Genomic DNA, 19,145 nt, shown 5'->3' on the forward strand with positions numbered 1-19,145 from the left:
GTTTGTTCTATTTTTTTTTTTTTTTTTTTTGGGTGAAGTAGATGAGGATAGCTTTATTTCTTTGCTAGGCAAAGGGGGACACAGTGGGCTCCTGACCTCGAAGAAAACTACATTTCTCTGTTCGAATCTGCCCTTTGGAACTCAGGGAAGGTCATGGAGGCTGGAGTCTTGCCTACAAGAAATGGGGGACAAAAGGGCCTCCAAGCCTGGGAGCCCCACAGGGCCTCACTCAGTTTCACTCCACACTTTTCTTTGATATTCCTCAATCTTGAGGACAGATATTGGACAAGAAAGGGAACAATCATTTTGGATAGAGATGTTAATCATAAACAGAGGAACCCTGTTTTAGGGAGACTTGGTTTTAATCCTTACTTCGGTTTTTATCTTTCCCCAAATCTTTCAGGGAAGTGGGTGATGACTGTTCTGACTACTTCCTGCTCAGATGGGGCATAGTCCTGCCTAATTTTTGGGCAATAGATACCAAATTAAACATATTTGAGTTCCACATCCTGGATCCGAGTCTTATATGATTAAGATCTCAATTCCTTGGTCCGGTTAGAGGTAAGAGTGACGACTGGAACTTTAGTAGACAGAATGGATCTCATTCCCTTAGGAATTCAGGATAGGTCTGAAGGCCAGTTTGGAACTGGTACTTAGGAGAGACTTGTTGTAGCCAGTTGTTTCCAAACTATCCCTTGTATGGTGAAAACCCATCAAGGCAATCCTGAAGACCTGGAAATAGGAAGCTGACCACATATCTAGCAGTTAGAATTATCAAAAAGAATCAGCATATGAATCTATAGGTAGAAGGTATGAGAAAGGCTAAGAAAACAGAATTTTCATTCTGCTTGTCGGAACAAATACTTGTTTCCCAAAGGGTGAGATGTCCACTTCTCGGGAGTCTGCTCGCTGGCTGTAGGCAGGCTTGGCTGGTCAGTCTCTGGTAATCTTCTTACTCTGGTGTGATGTACCCATGGCTTTACTCCATCCCATTTTAGAGAGACGTGAGTAGTAAGAAGAATGTTATAGGATCCCTTCCTAGGATCCCTTCTGTTTCTCTTTAAGCTGCTGCTTAGGTCCTTGCTCTTTCCATACTTTCAGCAGCACCTTGTCTCCTGCTTTGAGGGGATGCAAGAGAGCTTCCAGGTGAGGGGGAGACCTGTGGAACATAAACTCATCCATGCATACAATTAACAATTGACCAGTCTGTTGTACATAGTGTTTAATTTTTTTCTTCCTATGTTAGAGATGTTTCTCTTTTTTACTGTTACTACTTTTTCCCTTCTGGCTGGAAAGGCTTCTACTCAGCCTTGATCCAGGTGTAATCCTCTTAAATCTTTAGCCAAAATCTCATTGAAGAGGGTGAGGGAATTTTTAAATCCTTGTGGCATCTTTGAGTTTGACATAGCTCAGAAAGTTCCAAGTTTACAATAATACAGGAATGAATGTGTCTGAAATCACATCCACAATGGTCATGTAGTTTTATCATAATTACTCCATTTTGACTCTCAAATGCATTCCCCATGTCAATGTTAAAGCAGATGTGCAATGCACATCTGAAAGGCCACAAAACAGGCCGCTTTTTACCGCTTTTTAAAGTTAAACCATGTATAGGCCAGAGTGACTTCCTCATACCTCAATATGTGCAGATTTTTTTCTTTCATTTCCCCTTTTGATTGCAAGTCTTTCAGTAGAAGACATTGATGATCAAAATATCTGTCCCTTGGTGCCAGGGTGATTCAGCTGTTTGCCCCAGGTGTAGATCATGTCCCTTGGTGCTAGGCCTCCTTTGTATTTACCTAGTCAATCCACATTGGGGGAAAACTGATCAAGTATAGTGAACAAGCACAGAGGTATGTTAATGACGACATGCTTTATAGGCTATACATTTTATCATTTATACCCAATTGTCACACAAGCATTGTACATGTGCTTTCAGCAATAGACCTAAAACAAGCAGTGGTACATGATGAGTAATTACACTCTGATACCTTCACTGGGTAGTTTTCCTTTCCTCCTAAACATCAGGGCAAAAGTGTGACTAACACAATAACTTTCATAAATTCAAACTTCAATTAACAGAACTAGAATTTCATATCTATTGAAACATAATCCTTTTCTCTAAAATTACCCCCATTTTCATAACCCAAGAGTCTCCAATTTCTGGAGGGACTAGGCAGAGATAAAAGAATATTTCAGTTTTTCCTACAGAGGTGTAATTTACCCAATTGTTCTAAGTCATAAGTAGCTTGAGGGGAAGGGCTTCCCTATGTCTGGGAAAACCATAAACATTATTTACCAGCCCACTCAGTAACTAATCCTTTTGCTAACTTTTTATGAAGCCATCAGATTCTCCATTAAGATTTTAAAATTTCTTAACCAGCTCAGCTGTATGATATGAAATTTATCAGAGACCTGTATTTGTCAAAAGGGGTCCTTCACATAAGTCTTCTTGAAGATGAAGTACCTTTGCAAAAGCATCAGAGTACAGCAGCAGAAAGACTTACAAGGGCTCAATTAAGCATCTGACTGCAATGTAATTGGTAAAGAAACTTGGTTACAATAACCAGGATTACGTTTAACTTGACCGGATTACATTTAATTTAACATACCAAATAATCCTAGTTAAATATTTCTCTCTGAGATGCCTCACGGGCCCTCTGAAGAATCTCAAAGTTAGCTGGAGATCAAAAGAACCTTTAGAAACTGCCAAACAATACTTACTCATTTTATACAAAGTGAAAAGATTTCAAGGGCAAATAGGAATCTGGTCTTGCCCTAGCCCACTCCCAGCAAAATCCATTTACCCAACTAGATTTAATCCAATCTTTGAAAATCCTGATCATGCACAACTTTAAAAACATGTGCTTTCTTATGGAGAATTATTCCTAAAGAGTTTACCCAAAAGCTCTTATCTCACTTGCATTACTTAACATTGATGACTCTAAAGACATGTCTATATTAATCAAACCAACAAGCTTAAGCCACCTTCAATAGCAGATATTAATTCAGTACTGAATATTTCCCAGATCATGTGGTCCTAAAATTTATCTTGGCCATTTTTCTAGACATTTAGATATAATTTGTAAGTGTTTACTTTTAAGTCAATTAGATAGAGCTCATTTACAAGTTAACTTTTATGTAAAGACTGAACCAGAGATCAGAGTTTTTTTGCTTGAGTTTAAAAAGGCCTTCTTTCCCTGCCTTTTTCTTCAGTCTCAGGAACTAGAGATGGTCTAGATAAAATAAGTGTTCTGGCGGGCCCAGGCACAGGGGGAGAGAAATAACAATTCCTTTTCATGGGGGAATAGCTGAAGATCTTCCAATTTTGTAAAAATACCCTGGGTGGGGTGTTATAAGATGGAACAGAGCTCTGATCACCCATAACAAGGCTAGTCCAGAAGGGAAAATCCCAACCAACATTCTGCCACAGGCAAAACCAGACACGATAGGACCGATTCCCTGGTGTTGTCACACGTGAGCCCTGTTAGTGAGCCCTGTTATTCAAAGACGTCTCAACCAGTCAATGTACTGACATGCATACTTACAACAAACATGATCCCATGAACAAAACACGTACAACTCTTTTCTCAGTCTTCCTTATTTTCCTTTCCCTTCAGAAACAACCAGCTCTAGGCAAAATGACTTTCCTTTCTCTTTGTACCATCAGCTTGTTACCTAGCTGCTCACTTTTATTATGTAACTGCGTGAATGCTTGAACATATGGAATTTCTCCTGTCTTTCTATTCCTGTGACAAAACAGCTCTAGCTGGAGAATAGTATAATAATTTAGGCTACCATTCAAAGACCATCCTTCCTCATTTGGGCTTCCCTGGTGGCGCAGTGGTTGGGAGTCCGCCCGCGGATGCAGGGGACACGGGTTCGTGCCCTGGTCCGGGAAGATCCCACATGCCGTGGAGCGGCTGGGCCCGTGAGCCATGGCCGCTGAGCCTGCGCGTCTGGAGCTTAAGCTCCGCAATGGGAGAGGCCACAACAGTGAGAGGCCCGCGTACCGCAAACAACAACAACAAAAAAAACAAAGACCATCTTTCCTCATTTTCAAGAATGTACGTTGGCCAAACAGAATTACAATAGAATTTCATTTTTTTCCTAGTTATAGGTTTAGAACTATAGGTCGATGAGTCTGCCAAGATTTTTCCCAGGGGGCTATCAGATGGAGAAAGAGGAGGAGAAGGAGGGGAAGGGGAAGAGGAAGAAGGAGAAGGAGAAAAAAAGAAAACGGAGAAGAAGGAGAGGAGGAAGAAGGAGGAGAAGGAAAAGAAGAAGGAGGAGAAGGAAAAGAAGAAGAAGGAGAAGAAAAAGAAGGAGGACTTCCTATATTTGATTGATAGAACACTCACGAGCAGACTGAAAACAAAACAGAACCCTCGCCAGCAGACGGAAGCCTTATGCCAGAAAAAAACAGACAGCACAAAGCTCAGAGTGGTTGCTTCCAAGTCCTACTTATCCCATGACCTTAGTCTAAGCTGCGCCTTACAGATGGGATTTCTGAAACAGAAAATCCCCAGATGGGAACCAAGCGTTCCCCAGATGGAACCAAAAGTTCTTCAGAGGGACAAAATTGAAGGAGCCTGGGAGTGCACTCCCAGGGACTTACCCAGATTCTGGCAGAGGTGTTGCGACATCAGACGCTATCTTTTCTGCTTCCCCAAAACAATTCCTAGGAGTAGGACGTCCAGGGCGGTCCAGGCAGGAGGAAGAGAGGAAGAGAGGAATGTCCTCAAGGCAAAAAGGGCCTCGGCAGTTGCTAGGGCGGTCCCTCTTCCTCTGTCTATTCCCACCTCAGAGTTCCAGCTGCCAGGATGGCAGACAGGGTTATGACTGGGGGCTCGGCCTCCAGGCAAGGGTCCCAGGTGATCTGGCTTCTAGGGACACCCCCCCGGACCGTCCCCGAGGCAGTCCCTTGGTGATCACCAAAATTGTTACCGAAAGCTTGGCCTCTCTGTATACCGGTGCCAAATCGAATCTCAGGGGACAGAGTTTTGGGTGAAATAGAAGAGGATAGCTCTATTACTTTGCCAGGCAAAGGGGGACACAGTGGGCTCCTGCCCTCAAAAATTGTGTGTCCCTTCTTTGTTCTTTTAATGTACAAAACCCTGAAATTTGTGGGATCTACTTTCAGAGATGAGTTAAATAGTCACACATACTTTGGTTTTGGCTTTTGAACATTTAACTCTTTAATGCCATTGAAATTTCTTTAGTACAAGTATGGAATGTAATATAAGTAAAGCGTAGGATAAGTTAGAATGTAACTTAATTTTATTTCACACACTCTTCGGAAGTTTTTCCAATTCTCTTTAAGTAATCCTTCCTTCTCCATTGACTTGTGATGTCTTCTTTATTATATATTAAGACTTAAAGTATACTAAAATCTGTTTCAGGGCTTTTTCTTTTTCATTAACCTATATGTCAATATCATGCCATAATAAACTATTTTAATTATTGTAGTTTTTTATGTTTTGATAATTAGTAGGCTAAATCTCATAACTTTTATTTTTAAAGTGTTCTTAAAAGATTCTGCCCATTTAGTCTTCCAGATTAATTTTTTAACTTAAAAACAACCCCACTAGGATTTTGATTAGAGTCGCTTTAAACCTCAAAATTAATTTTATTCCCTTATTGATTTAACAATTACAAGTGCCTGCCTTTGACTTACTCATCTCTGTAATAGGTAGCTAGCTGTCGGTTCTAATCAACACTACGTTGTCACCTTTCAGCAGTTCATTTGAAATTCAGCCTTTGGTAATTTGAAATATCCTCTTGAGTCAAGTGGAGGGGGTATGTTTCACTAGTAAATTTTCTAAGATTAGCTATATAAAGAGGTTTTTTCCTAATGGTTTCTTCTGGGAATGACAATTTAACTAGGTAAATAATCCTTGGAAAACAACCCTTGATTTGAGTCTTATCTTTCAGTTGTCTGGGTTTTTGTTGTTTCATTTAGAAAAAGCTAAGCAGCTCTGATTTGTAATCCTCTAAAGCGTGTATTCCTTCCACCTTCTCCTCCCTTGTTGGCTTACAGATTCATTTCTTTATCTTTGTAGTTTAGAAATGTTAATTGACTCTGCCTTGTTGTCAGTCTCTAATTGTTAATTTTGTTTAGAACTCCATCATCTTTCTATGTCTCTGACCTTTCTCTTTTTGTTTTTTTTTGAAATTTTCGTCTGTTGTTTTCAGCTTTATACCATCTGTTCTGTGTTTTGAAATCCCGATTATTGTAGGTTGAATCTCCTTGCTCTGTTCTCCAATTATTTAATTTCTATATCATTTCATATATTTGCATAACTATTCTGTTCTCCAATTATTTAATTTCTATATCATTTCATATATTTGCATAACTATTCTGTTCTCAAGGTATTTCACAATTTTGCTTTCTTTTGTCGTTGAGTTATCTGCAATGTCATTTCTGCTTTATACAGCTTCAGATGGTATCCTTAATTCTTCAGTTTCCATTTTCATTACACTGAATTTATTTTTATCTTGAGCCATTCTTGTTTAATATAACTTGTGTTTTTGAAATCTCTGAGTTTCACCTGTTCTTTAAATACTTAATTGTTTTTCAATCATTTCTTAATTTTTTAAAAAACACTAAAAATGAGTGAATTTGCATTTTGGTTCTTCTTTGTTTTCCTTTCCAAAATGCTTTTGGTTGCAGATTTGTTGTTGTTAATTAATTCTTCTTTCATGTTAATGAACTGAGATTTGCTGGCATTGAAAATTTTTCATTATAGGTTATTATAATTGGCATTTTAATAAGGCTTGAAGAAAAGAAGTTCCTGACCCTGTTAATCCTTCTTCTGTCTTCCAGAAGTTCAGTGTTGCATTCCTAACTACTTTATATAATGCCTGATACATCACTGTGTGAAAATAGCTGATTAAACGTCCTTTGACAGTGATATTTTTCTTCTGTTTTAGGGGCTTCACTGTGACTTTGCTTGCCTGATGTTTCAATACTTAGTAAATAAGCCTTCAGAAGAAAGGGTTAGGGAGATCATTGTTAATGCTGTTGAAATTGAGCAGGTAAGCAGGAAAGCTTACATAATTAGCACATCTCTCTTTCTTTGATGTTTGTACCATTATTTCATTAGGTTGACACATGAAATTGCCATTTTGTAGGTCAAATTAGGTATCAGCAATATTATATGGTCAACCTGGCAGTACCAATAGATGATGTATTGCAGTTATTATGTCAACTTATAATTTGGTTTATAAGTCAGTCTTTATTATATATTAAGATCTTATGTATACTATAATTTGTTTCAGGACTATTTTTTTGTCTCGTTGATCTGTCAAATTTCATGCCATAAAAAACTATTTTAATTATCTTAGCTGTCTAGGTTTTTAGCTGCTAGAGGGCAGTGATGGTTCCTTGTTTTGTATTCTTAAACTAGCAAGGTATCTAGCTTGAAGCATGCATCAAATGTTCACAGAATGAATAAATAAATGAATTAGTGAATAGTAAAGTATGATTTAGGGCATGTAAAGATCTATAACTAGAAAGACCTGGATGCTTCACTTAGAGTACTTTTATCATTTTAAAGAACTAGTTGAAAAGTAAAATAAGTTTTTAAACTTCTTTTTAATAGTGCATACTTTAACAGCCATAGTTTTCATATTGAGAAGAGAGAAAAGGCATAAATCTTGAATCACTTTTAGAACTAAATCCAAATGGTTAATATGTTTTTATTTTTTCTTTATTAAAACTTTACCACTGTGTTTCAATGTAATTGGCATTCAGTTTATCTCCCAATTCCCAGATGCATTTCTATTTCTTTCTCATTTTCTCTATTAATTGAGCTTTCTCTCTTTCCCAGTTCCCTTTCATAGTCATGTTCCCCACAACAATCATCTTAGGTGAATCTTTTTCTGGGTATTTCAGAACAAAGTATCTCCTTTCTTTCTATTGAGAAAACATATAAATTCAGGTCCTGTAAGTGCTACTTTAAAAAATACCGGTAGTGTAATAGTTTCAATTTACTTTGGCTATATGAGAATGTGAAATAATAATGTGAATAGTAACACCCCAAACATTTTTAAGCAAATGAGATGTTTGCCATGTTGAAAGAATTTATCCTAGTGTACTTTCCTTGAACAAGATCAGTGACTTAGAAGATTAATAAAATTAGAACCCTCTTTTTATTTGGAAAACACATACAATTTATTGTTCTTTCTTTCTACTTTATTCTGTTTTTCTTTATATCTCAGGAGTTTTTAACAGAAGCCTTGCCAGTTGGCCTCATCGGAATGAATTGTGTTTTGATGAAACAGTATATTGAATTTGTAGCTGACAGATTGCTTTCAGAACTTGGATTCTCAAAGGTAAGGTGCTTAAAACGTATCACTGCTAGCTAAAATGTTATAGTGAGGTAAGGCCTCTAAAATACGTACTATATTTCACTGAAAGCTTTTGTAACATACTAGTCTATTTTTTTTTAATTGTCCACAACAGCCTTGTTTTACATCAACAAATTGATTTTGCAAAATCCTTAAATGAAACTTAAATGAAATTCATAACAGAAGTACATGCTGATAAATCTTAGAACTAATAAGCTCAATAAATTACATTGTAATACATAATTGTAGGTATCTGTTTAACAGGACTATCTTTAAGTAATTGGATTCAATATGCAAATATATGTTTACCCTCAGATAAATCCCCATGTGTCTATGTTATAATTTGTGGGTTAATGCTTTTAAATAGGAAATCATTATTAGGAAGACATTAACTGTCATAATTTGACTCTTTGAACTCAGTTGTCTTTAAGTTATTTCTGTCATTTTGTTTATCAGAGATAATGTACCTGAATTTTCATGTGTGCTTTTCACATGACTTAAGAGGTGGAGGCTGCAGCCAGACTCCCTGGGTTTGAATCCTGATTCCACCACTTTCTAGCAATGTGACCTTAGGCAAGTTGCTTAACAACTGTCTCAGTTTCCTCATCTGTAAAGTGAAGATAATAATAATCCTTACTACAAATTATTGTTGTTGAGTTGGTATACTTAAAGCACTTAAAATAGTGTCAGACATACAGTAAATGAACACTAAATGGTCATGTTGTATTCATCATAAATGGAACATTCACAGAAATTTACTATGTACTATAATATGTTAATTAGAAATTATAGGTTTTGATTTCTCAGCATGGAAATGGAAGTTTAAATTAATGAGAAGAATTATGAAATCCATGATGCTGAGGTAATCATTACCTTTCTTGGTAATACATTTATTTTCTGGTAACTACAAAAATACTGTGATGAAAAAGTCAGATGGGGCAAAGATTTTTTGTAATTATAAACTGTAAAATATCACTATTTATATATTTTAGTTGCAAGATCCTCTCTTTTTACTGATCATTAGTGAGAGAAATAAAGATTATAATTACATTAATATGATCTCTGAAATTTATAAACTATGTATTAAAAGAAATTTTTTTTTCCTAAGTTATACAATATGTTTGTTATAGGAAAGTTAATTTGTTTACTTAAACCTTAAAGTGAACTCACTATCCTTTAACCCACCACCATATCCTCACACCCACAATCCACATTCTCCTGCTTATTGGAAAACTACACACCCCTGAGTCTAGTTTTTCCTTTGGGAACTTGCTAACTCTAGATATATAAAACATGCCTCCTAAGAAGAAAATCTGGATGTAGTATAAAACATTATTTTTCCACAGGCCTTCAAAATATCTCAATAAATTTCAAAAAGCAGAAATTATACTGACCTCTTAGATTTAATGCAATAAAATTAGAAATTAACAATAAAAGATTACCAAAAAGTTCCATCTTCTTAGAAGTTGAGACTATATTCTTTAAAATGAGAGTAAAAATGAAAATATAAACTAATAGAAAATATAAACTAAATGGCATTAAGATTACTATATATCACAACTTGTAGAATGCAGCCAAACAGATCCTCAGAGGAAAATTTGTAGCCTTGAATGTCTATTAAGAAAGCAAGACAATTTAAAATACATGAACTAAACTTTGAACTCAAGGAACTACAAAAAGAATTATTCTTATAATGTTAGTTTTTGGTAAAATAAGAGATTATTTAAATTAGCAAACGGTTGTCATTTATACAGAATTCTAAATAGAAGCCACATTAATGTTGTTTTCAACTTTTCTTTTAGTTTTGGATTAGTCAATAAATATTTGAGTACTTCTATGTGTCAAAACCAAGCTACTTAATTTAGGTTGGTCTTAGTTACTTTGTCCATGACATGAATGACTTGGATCAGATTTTTTGGAAGATACCCAGTTTTAAAATCCAGTGAATCTATGACTTGTTCTGTGCTCTTTCCACTGTATCCTGCTCTGAGTGATAACTTACCTTTTCACCGCCTCTTAGCAGTATTTCTGACAGGCAATTTCACAGAGTTCCACAGCTCAACCACACCCAGCATATGTATTTTTTTTGGAAAAAAAATACATATAGCTTTTTTAAGATATAAATCACTGAACATGCAGTTCACCTATTAATAAATGTACAATTCAATGGTTTTAGTATATTTGCAGAGTTGTGCAGCTATCACAACACTTTGAGAATATTTTTATCACCCCACAAAGAGACTCTATACCCATTAGCAATCAGTCATTTCCTTTTCTTTCCTCCATCCCCACCATAGCCCTAGGCATTATTAATTTTCTGTCTCTTTAGATCTGCCTGTTCTATAAATCCCATTTCATATAAATGGAATCATACAATATATGATACATACCATATACTGGTATATGGTATATACAAAGCCAGTATAATGTTTTCAAATTTCATTCATGTTAACATGTATCAGTGCTTTATTCCTTATTATGGCCAAATAACATTCCATTGTATGATTATACCAAATTTTATTTATCCATTTATCGGTCGATGGAGATTTGGGTGGTTTGCTTTTTTGGCTATTATGAATAATGCTGCTATGAACATTCATGTATAAGTTTTTGTGTGAACATATGTCTTCATTTACCTTGGATATATAACTAGAAGTGAAATTGCTGGGTCATAGAGTAACTCTGTTTTTAATCATTAGAGGAACTACCATACTCTTTTCCAAAGCCACTGCATCATTTTACATTAACACCAGCAGTATATGAGGGTTCCAGTTTCTCCACATCCTCACTAACACTTATTATCTTTTTTCCTTCCAGTTTTATTGAGATATAATTGACATACAGCACTGTATAAGTTCAAGGTGTACAGCATAATGATTTGACTTACATACATCATGAAATGATGACCACAATAAGTTGTCTTTTTTATTACAGACATCCTAGTAGGTGTGAAATGGTATCTCATTGTAGTCTTGGTTTGCATTTCCCTAATGGATAATGATTTTGAGCATCTTTTCATGTGCTTATTGGCCTTTGTATATCTTTTTTTAGAGAAACGTTTGTCCATTCAGATCCTTTGCCCATTTTTAATTGGGTTATTTGAATATATTCTTATCTGTGGTATTCCTAATTCCTGCTGGAATATTCCTAATTTTAAAAAATCCTCTTTTATTGTTTTTCATGGATCACAGAAATATCTCCATTTCCATCAAGCTTTATCTCCAGGCCTGCCTCTTGAATTCAGAAGCAGTAAAAAAGTTTTGTCAACTTATGTGCCACTTTTTGTTTGGGGTTACTATGGACAGCATTTATTCTGTCTTCCCCAATCATGGTCCCTTAACATCAATTTGATGATTATATGTTCTCTTATGAACTAAGAAACATATTTATGTCCACAGTACATTGTTGGTAATTTAATATTTTGTAGTATCATGTAGATGTGACTATCTAATGGTAATACCTGTGGAAAATGCCTATAATACCTATGGTGTTTTAGATTTCTCAAGCTGTGAAGACATTTTAGTCATTTTAGTTTGGCATTAAATCTTTCATTTCCATTTTAAAATAGTCTTTTTTTTTCTTTCTGCTTCTTTGAATACCAGAGATGCTCGTATAGTTTCTTTAAGAGGTTAATAGGTGATCTTAGTCATCTTAAAATGTATCAGCCTTGAGTGCTTCCAGGACCCTAGGGAATAGTGTGATCTTAAGGTGACTAGACAGGTGTTGGGAGACCTGAGTTATCTATTGTTCTTCTTGTGGGATATAATTTGGCTTCTTCAGAATGTCTAACAATATTTCTTTTCTTTTCAGGTTTTTCAAGCAGAAAATCCCTTTGATTTTATGGAAAACATTTCTTTAGAGGGGAAAACAAATTTCTTTGAGAAACGAGTTTCAGAGTATCAACGTTTTGCAGTTATGGCGGAAACTACAGATAATGTCTTCACCTTAGATGCAGATTTTTAAAACCCTCCCCATACATATCTAAACTTATCATTGGTAAATAGCAGTCTATTTTTCTCTGCTTAAAAAAAAAAAAAAACCTAAAACATCTTCTTTAGGGCACAGGAGTTTGCTCAAAAGGAAATCCAAATATCAATCAAGTTGGATTTATAGAAATATGCTTTAATCTTCCTGTTTAACAGTCAGAGTATGACCTCTAAATGCTTTTGTTCATCACTAAAATAAAAGATGGCATTATATTTGTTAAGAGCATGGCGTGAGGGATCAGATAAGAGTTTGAGATTCTGTCCTACTTTGTGTGACCCTTGGTAAATCAGTTAATCTCTCTAAACCTCAGTGTACTTATCTTTAAAAGGAATGTAATAGTAGGTCCTAAATTCATAAAGTGTGTATGAGGATTAAGATGCAAAATAAGTTCTTAGCCAATACTGCTGTTGCAGCCTCCTCCTCCTTCCATTTCCCCCTCCTATTATTATTATTGTTGTTGTTAGTAATAGTATTAATTGCAGTGATGTGATTAAAATACTCCCATCTCCTCAAAGTAATTGTGATTCTAGGTCCTAAGATCTAGAATTAGATCTTTGTATTTTTAATGTTTTAGGAAGAACATGAAGATTTCCTTAAAAGGATTATAATTTTCATTAACATGAGAATAACTTCTTTGAATTTCTCAGTGTGTAGTTAAGGAAATTTAGTTCTAAGTTGCTTTGGGCAGGTTACTTATGGAGTGGAATCTAGGAGGTTATCATGATAGTTGACCTTGTAAGCAAAATGATTCTGCTCCTTCAGAAATTAAAAGGGTAATTTTAGCCAGACGTAGCCCTGGAATGTTTAAAACCAGGGTGAATTAGCTAGAATAGCATTTCCCAAAGAGTATTGTAAAAGCTGTTAGCCCCTCTAGATATTTTGTGGGGTGGTGGGGAGAGATTCTGTGGTCAAATGAGTTTGGGAAATATTGTACACTCCATTCCTCTTTAGAATGTATAGTCAGTACATCAAAGACTGAGAAATTCTGCAGTACATAAACTGATTTCCCCCTGCATATTGCAAACCTACTTAACAAAGATCTGTTTTTCACCTGTTAACATCTCACCTAACTATTGTTCTTCAGAACATAGGTTGGAAAAAGCTGGCCTAGATAACTGTTCTATACATGGAGGAAGGGCCTGTGGACCAAGCAAGGGAGAACCTGGTAGGGATTATTGAACCATTTCAACTTTGTGCCAAGCTGAGGAATGTACCTGTGATTGACCTCAGCTATATTTCTTATACTCCCACAACTCTTATATGCTGTTATGAGATTTAATTCTTTTATGGAACAATGCCTGCTGCATGATAGCAGATGGTTAGGGAGGCTGAGGAAAGGCCAGCATCTGAGAAGTCTGCTCCCTCTATCGTAGGGAACTGTCAAGAGGTAGCCTGAACCCAAGCAAGCAGTGGGGTTCCCCACTCACAGCAAATTATTTTATACAATTCTGGTTAATAAGGTTTAGAAATTTTCTCTTTGCATAAATTTTTGCTCCATTCATTCCACAACTATCTAATGGATTAAAACTGGGAGTTTTCAAGTGGATGCAAAAGGAACAGGCCATAACTTTATATGTTAGAGGGGATATCAGAAACTTGAGCTATTTTGGCCTATAATAATACCATTTATCTGTTCAAGGCTTCATAGTTTGCCGAGTGTTTTTGCATCACCTCATTTGATCTCACAACAGCCTTATGAGCTTGACAAAGCAGGTAGTATTGAAATTTTTTTTTTGCGGTACGCGGGCCTCTCACTGTTGTGGCCTCTCCCGCTGCGGAGCACAGGCTCCGGACGCGCAGGCTCAGCGGCCATGGCTCACGGGCCCAGCCGCTCCGCGGCATGTGGGATCTTCCCGGACCGGGGCATGAACCCGTGTCCCCTGCATCGGCAGGCGGACTCTCAACCACTGCGTCACCAGGGAAGCCCAGGATTGAAATTTATAGATGGAGAGAATGAGGCTCAGCAAAGTTCAATGACTTGGCCAAGATCTGCTCATACTCACTGTCCCTACAATATATTTTTTTTTCTTAGAAGTTGTCATATTTCTGATATTTAGTCCTTTGCCATCCATCTTCACTTGGTTTTCCCTATTTTTCCATTAAACTATCACATACTTTAATTAAGGTACCATATACATTCATTAAAGTATCATAGTATCATAAACATTTTAACTATATTCAGGAAATATGTTCAAAGACATTCATCTACTGCCATACAAAAACTTACATTTAAAATTGATAAAATATTGGTAGTGACATCAGAATGCAAGAAAAAAAGTTTTATATTGCACATTCCCTTTGTTTTGAATCCAAACCTTTCTCAGAGGTGATTACAGGTGCCTTAATATGAAGCTTATTTATCGTAGCAATAAACCTAACTGTATTGAGATGACATTTTAATACTGAAATACTGGATTTTTAATACACTGGTTTATTATATTCAGTATTCTATCCCCTTTTCCTGGCTTCCAGGTTTCATATTTATTTATTATGTTTAGTGTTTTGCTTCTTAGTTCTTAGGGAATCAAGAAGTTGTGGAATCTCTTTTTAATATTATCTGACAGGCAAAGAAAAAAATTCAGAGTATGTTTATAACTTTTATTTTAACAGCACATGTATTTAAATCATTGCTGTAGTAAAGTTGGTTATTTAAGAATGTAAAAACTAGTTGTTTGATGACAAATTGCATTTATTAAAAATATTTCCTTGTAGCCATGTAGAATCATGACTTGGGAGGACTCAGGAAGACTGATCCAGTGCTTTCAGGCCGGGCTGTTTTGCTGTTCAGTTACATACAATAATAAACAATTATTCTTACAGTTTAAGCTTACCTCAGTCATGTCTTTATATAGGAAATTTTTCCCGTTCCCTCATTTTGGAACATTCAAAATTTTCAGCTCCTTTTGCCACTTTGGTTTTCATTTGTTAATGGAAAACGTAATTATAGAGAAAACACAACAACTTGTATATTTAAAAAATAAATTCTTTCATATTCAGAATTTTGCATTTTACATTTAAATATGCAAACGTCATACCACAGAATTCCCAAATTGCATTTGTGCAGATTAAGCTAAGGGCTGAATGTCACTAACTGATTTTCGGTGATAAAGAGAGCTGCTGCTGGTACAAGAATGCCAGTTTAATCCTGTAACCAGCTATTATGTTTTTGAACTAAGTTGAGTGAACTGGTAGCCAACTCAGGAACTCTTCCTCAGCAGAAATCTGCATGAGTAGCACAGAAGTGAAATCTGTATATCTTTGTTTTTCCCACCCTTCAAATGGTCTGCTCCTTTTTAGACAGCAACAGGTTTGAAGGAAAATCTGATATTTCTGAGGCATTAGGACAAAAGAATTTAAGCCTTTAAATTTGGGGCTTAATTCTGTTAAAGAAAATACAGGTGAAAATGAAAGGCTGAAGAATTTTTTTTGTACAGGTAAAAGCATAACAATTCAGTCTTTTTCTAAGTTTCCAGGAACCTTAACTTATGTATCTGTTTTACAACCGTGTTTTGATTTTTCCAAATGTCTGGTCATTTAGCAAAGCTAGTATCTACTGTTTACATAGAAAGGTTTATTAGGTGTGGTGTACTTAAATATTTTTAATGTATTTTACATTATGGTCAATCCAGCCAATCCTGCATATATAAAATTTGTTTTTTTCCCCAAAGAAATGAGTTGTTTTGTTATTTTATTAGTTTAGTACATTAGAATAAACTGTATCATAGCTACATCATTTTGTGTATGTCACTTTTGAGTAAGAATGTTTCTTTGTAAGTGCAGGGGCTATTCTAGTAAAGGAATGTATATATTTTCTATTTGAGTATACAGATAAGTACATATTGGTATTACTATGTTTAACTATTCCTCCTACCACTCTTCTTTGACCTAAGTGGGAACCCCCGCAGCTCTCATCTACTTTCTCCCAATCCATGAGCCTGCCTTTCTTTGTGTCTCTTTGTATCCAGCTGAGATTCTACAATCTATTCTATTACTAGTCGTAACATTCTCTATCAATACCCTGAACTGTGTTCTTCATCTGCATTTCTACCTTACATAGAAAATTCAAAGAAATTCCTCCACCCTGTTATGAAGCCACAATCCAGTTTTTCCATGTTTGCACCCCACCAGTCAAATACTGCTAGAGAAAAAGTCATGTAAGACAAATTGGATCTACTATACATTCATGATTACCTACTGTCTTAGTCCATTTAGGCTGCTATAAAAAACTACCGTAGAGAGGGTAGCTTAAACAAGACATTTATTTCTCACAGTTCTTAAGGCTAGGAAGTCTGAGGTCAAGGTGCTGACAGATTCAGTGTCTGGTGAACCTTGCTTCCTGGTTTATAGACAGCTGTCTACTGGGTGTGTCCTCACATGGAGGGAGTGGTAACGGAGCTCACTGAGGGCTCTTTTACAAGGGCACTAATCCCATTCATGAGGGCTCTGCCCTTATGACCCAATCACCTCCCAAAGGCCCCACCCCAAATATCATCATATTGGGGAATTAGGTTTCAACATGAATTTTGGTGGGACACAAACATTTAGGTTTATAGCACCTCCATCAGCATTGTCTGACAATCATACTACAATTTCCTGGTAAACTTGTTCTCCATTCTCCTCAATTGCTTTTTCACGCTGTTTCCTCTGTCTGCTCCTACCCTCACTCCCCAAAGAGGAACCTATATCATCTCGTTTTTCTTTTTGGACTATGGGCACACAAGAGAGATTCTCAGAGTCAGCAGAAAATTTTGACAATTTAGGAGTTCTAAATCTAGAACCTAAGAACTTGGCAGTAGAATCCAAGATACCAATTTCTATGCATGATTTCTGCTCTGTGCAGTCATTACCATCAGAGTGATTAAGGAGAATATCTGTTTTGCCCTCCCTTCTGGGAATAACAGCCACTTGATTCTGGGAGCTGTTGCTCCCACTCCCACCATGTGGTTCTTGCAGGGCTGCCAATGCTACTTCATCTGCACAATGTGTACTTCATATGTTTGGGCACAAGTGTGAGGCATGTGATCCAGGCGGGGCCGGGTCCTTACCTAAGGTTTTCTAATTGAAACAAAAGGAAAAGGATCACTTTTATTCTAACAACAAACTAGAGAAAGTGTCCTACCTCTAACTCCCCCTGAGGTCCAATCTTATCCCAATTCTTTGTAACCTTTCATTGTCAAGGCAATAAATGCCTACATTTTGCCTAAGATAGTTCAAGTTAAGTTTCTTGATTGGCAACCAAAAAGACCCTAAAAGCAGAAATTGGTTCCTGGAAACAAAACAAAAACAAAGTGATTGGCAAGAACCAGGGTGTTCATGTGTGCATCAGTCCAGGAGCTGAGAGCCTGGAGTTTGCACCTTGAGCCCAGGGATTGCACCTTGGGTGGACCCTGAGAGCCGGGTGTTTGAGTCTTCAGTGAAAGTGAAGTACTGCCTGGAGGACAAGGTGAAGAGTAGGGGAGGGAGGTAGAACTGAGTTGTGAGTCTCAGAAGAGCAGGGTTTTTACAGAAGAATGTAGTGTCCATGGTCTGCACACTCATCCTGCAATTAAAAAAAACAGCTGTCCTTGTTTTACGTGGCCTTTTTAGGTGACTTGTGCATCTGGGCTTTCTGCAACCGTACGCCACCTCTCACAACCACATCTGCGCTCTGTTTGTTTCTCCAAGTTGGCGTGTTTACACATCATAGGGAAAGAGAGCATCGCCAGTTTGTGTGAGTAATGGTCAAAGAGAATGTTCTTGATATTGTCTCACCAGTAACAATAGTGTCCAAGTTCTAAGAGGAAAAATGTGTGCTTCACTGTATCTTGAACATTTAATTCTCAACAAAATAATATTTTGTACATACCTTAGCATTTATAAGGTGATTTTTGCAATCATATTATTCCAATCATTTCATTGGTTCCCTAATTTTATGAGGAACTACTGTGTCATAATAATAGTTTATAAGGGATCTGAGGCTTAGACAAGTTAAGTTACTTGCCCAAGCCCATGCAACGAGTAAAAGTTAGAGGCAGGACTCCAACCCAGCTGTCATGGCTTTAAATCCCATCATTTTTTCACTGAGTGTACCCAAATTTCTATTCCTACTACTACTGGAAGCCTTTGGCTTCCTGCGGGTGGTACCTGCTCCGGAAGTTCCTGGAAATGTTTTGCCTGAGGTCGCATTTCCTGACTTCCTCATGGTGGAGCCCTTGAGCCACTGGTTTCTCAGCCCAGAGGCTGCTCCTTCGCTGCGGAGCTAAGGAGTTAGATTTTGAAGAAAGACGACTGTTTCCAGTCCAGCTTAGGCTGCTTGGTCAGAGCGAGGCCTCTGGAAACATAGAAGGAATTCACGCTCAGCACTGGCCCTTTAGAAGAGCAAACTCCCAGCAAAAGCCCACAGGGAACGTGCCCCCTGGCTGGCTGTATAGAGATGAAAGTCTAGATGACAGTGCCACAAAGGAAGCCCTGCATTTTAGCACCAACTGAGGGAGGAAGATCCTCTTTCCATAAACGATGCCAAGCAGTTATGAAACAACTGACAAACCACACACCCTTGTGAGGCATCAGAGCCTCGGACTAGTCACAGAGTCCCTTTGGCTTCTCCATGAGTTGGAGGGAGGGTGTGGTAGAGAGGAGAGGGGATGGTGGAGAGGGGAGGGTCAGAAATGGCAGAAAGGTGGCGCTTACCCTCTAGTCCATTCTGGGAGGATCTGGGGATGGAGGGAACATACTAGCTCTTGTCTATTGTACCTGAATAGGTCACATGAGTTCCTTGGGCCCTGGATACCTGCAGCTCTCCTCTGCCTTGGTCTGAGGAGGGTGAT

At 37.1% G+C, this 19,145-nt stretch overlaps 1 protein-coding gene across 1 annotated transcript in view; it reads left to right on the forward strand.

Moving 5' to 3' along the window:
- The window catches only part of RRM2B (ribonucleotide reductase regulatory TP53 inducible subunit M2B), a 34,055-nt gene extending 21,634 nt beyond the window's left edge, over positions 1–12,421 (forward strand). The window contains exons 7-9 of the mRNA XM_029223248.1: positions 6,934–7,038; positions 8,224–8,337; positions 12,163–12,421. Of these exons, the coding sequence (XP_029079081.1) occupies positions 6,934–7,038; positions 8,224–8,337; positions 12,163–12,315 (372 nt within the window). The 3' untranslated portion in view covers positions 12,316–12,421. The remainder of the gene's footprint in view (positions 1–6,933; positions 7,039–8,223; positions 8,338–12,162) is intronic.
- Positions 12,422–19,145: the final 6,724 nt, after the last annotated feature.

This window comes from Monodon monoceros, unplaced genomic scaffold, assembly GCF_005190385.1.
Source record: "Monodon monoceros isolate NGI ecotype Baffin Bay Population unplaced genomic scaffold, NGI_Narwhal_1 Super_Scaffold_14, whole genome shotgun sequence".
Classification (NCBI taxonomy): domain Eukaryota; kingdom Metazoa; phylum Chordata; class Mammalia; order Artiodactyla; family Monodontidae; genus Monodon; species Monodon monoceros.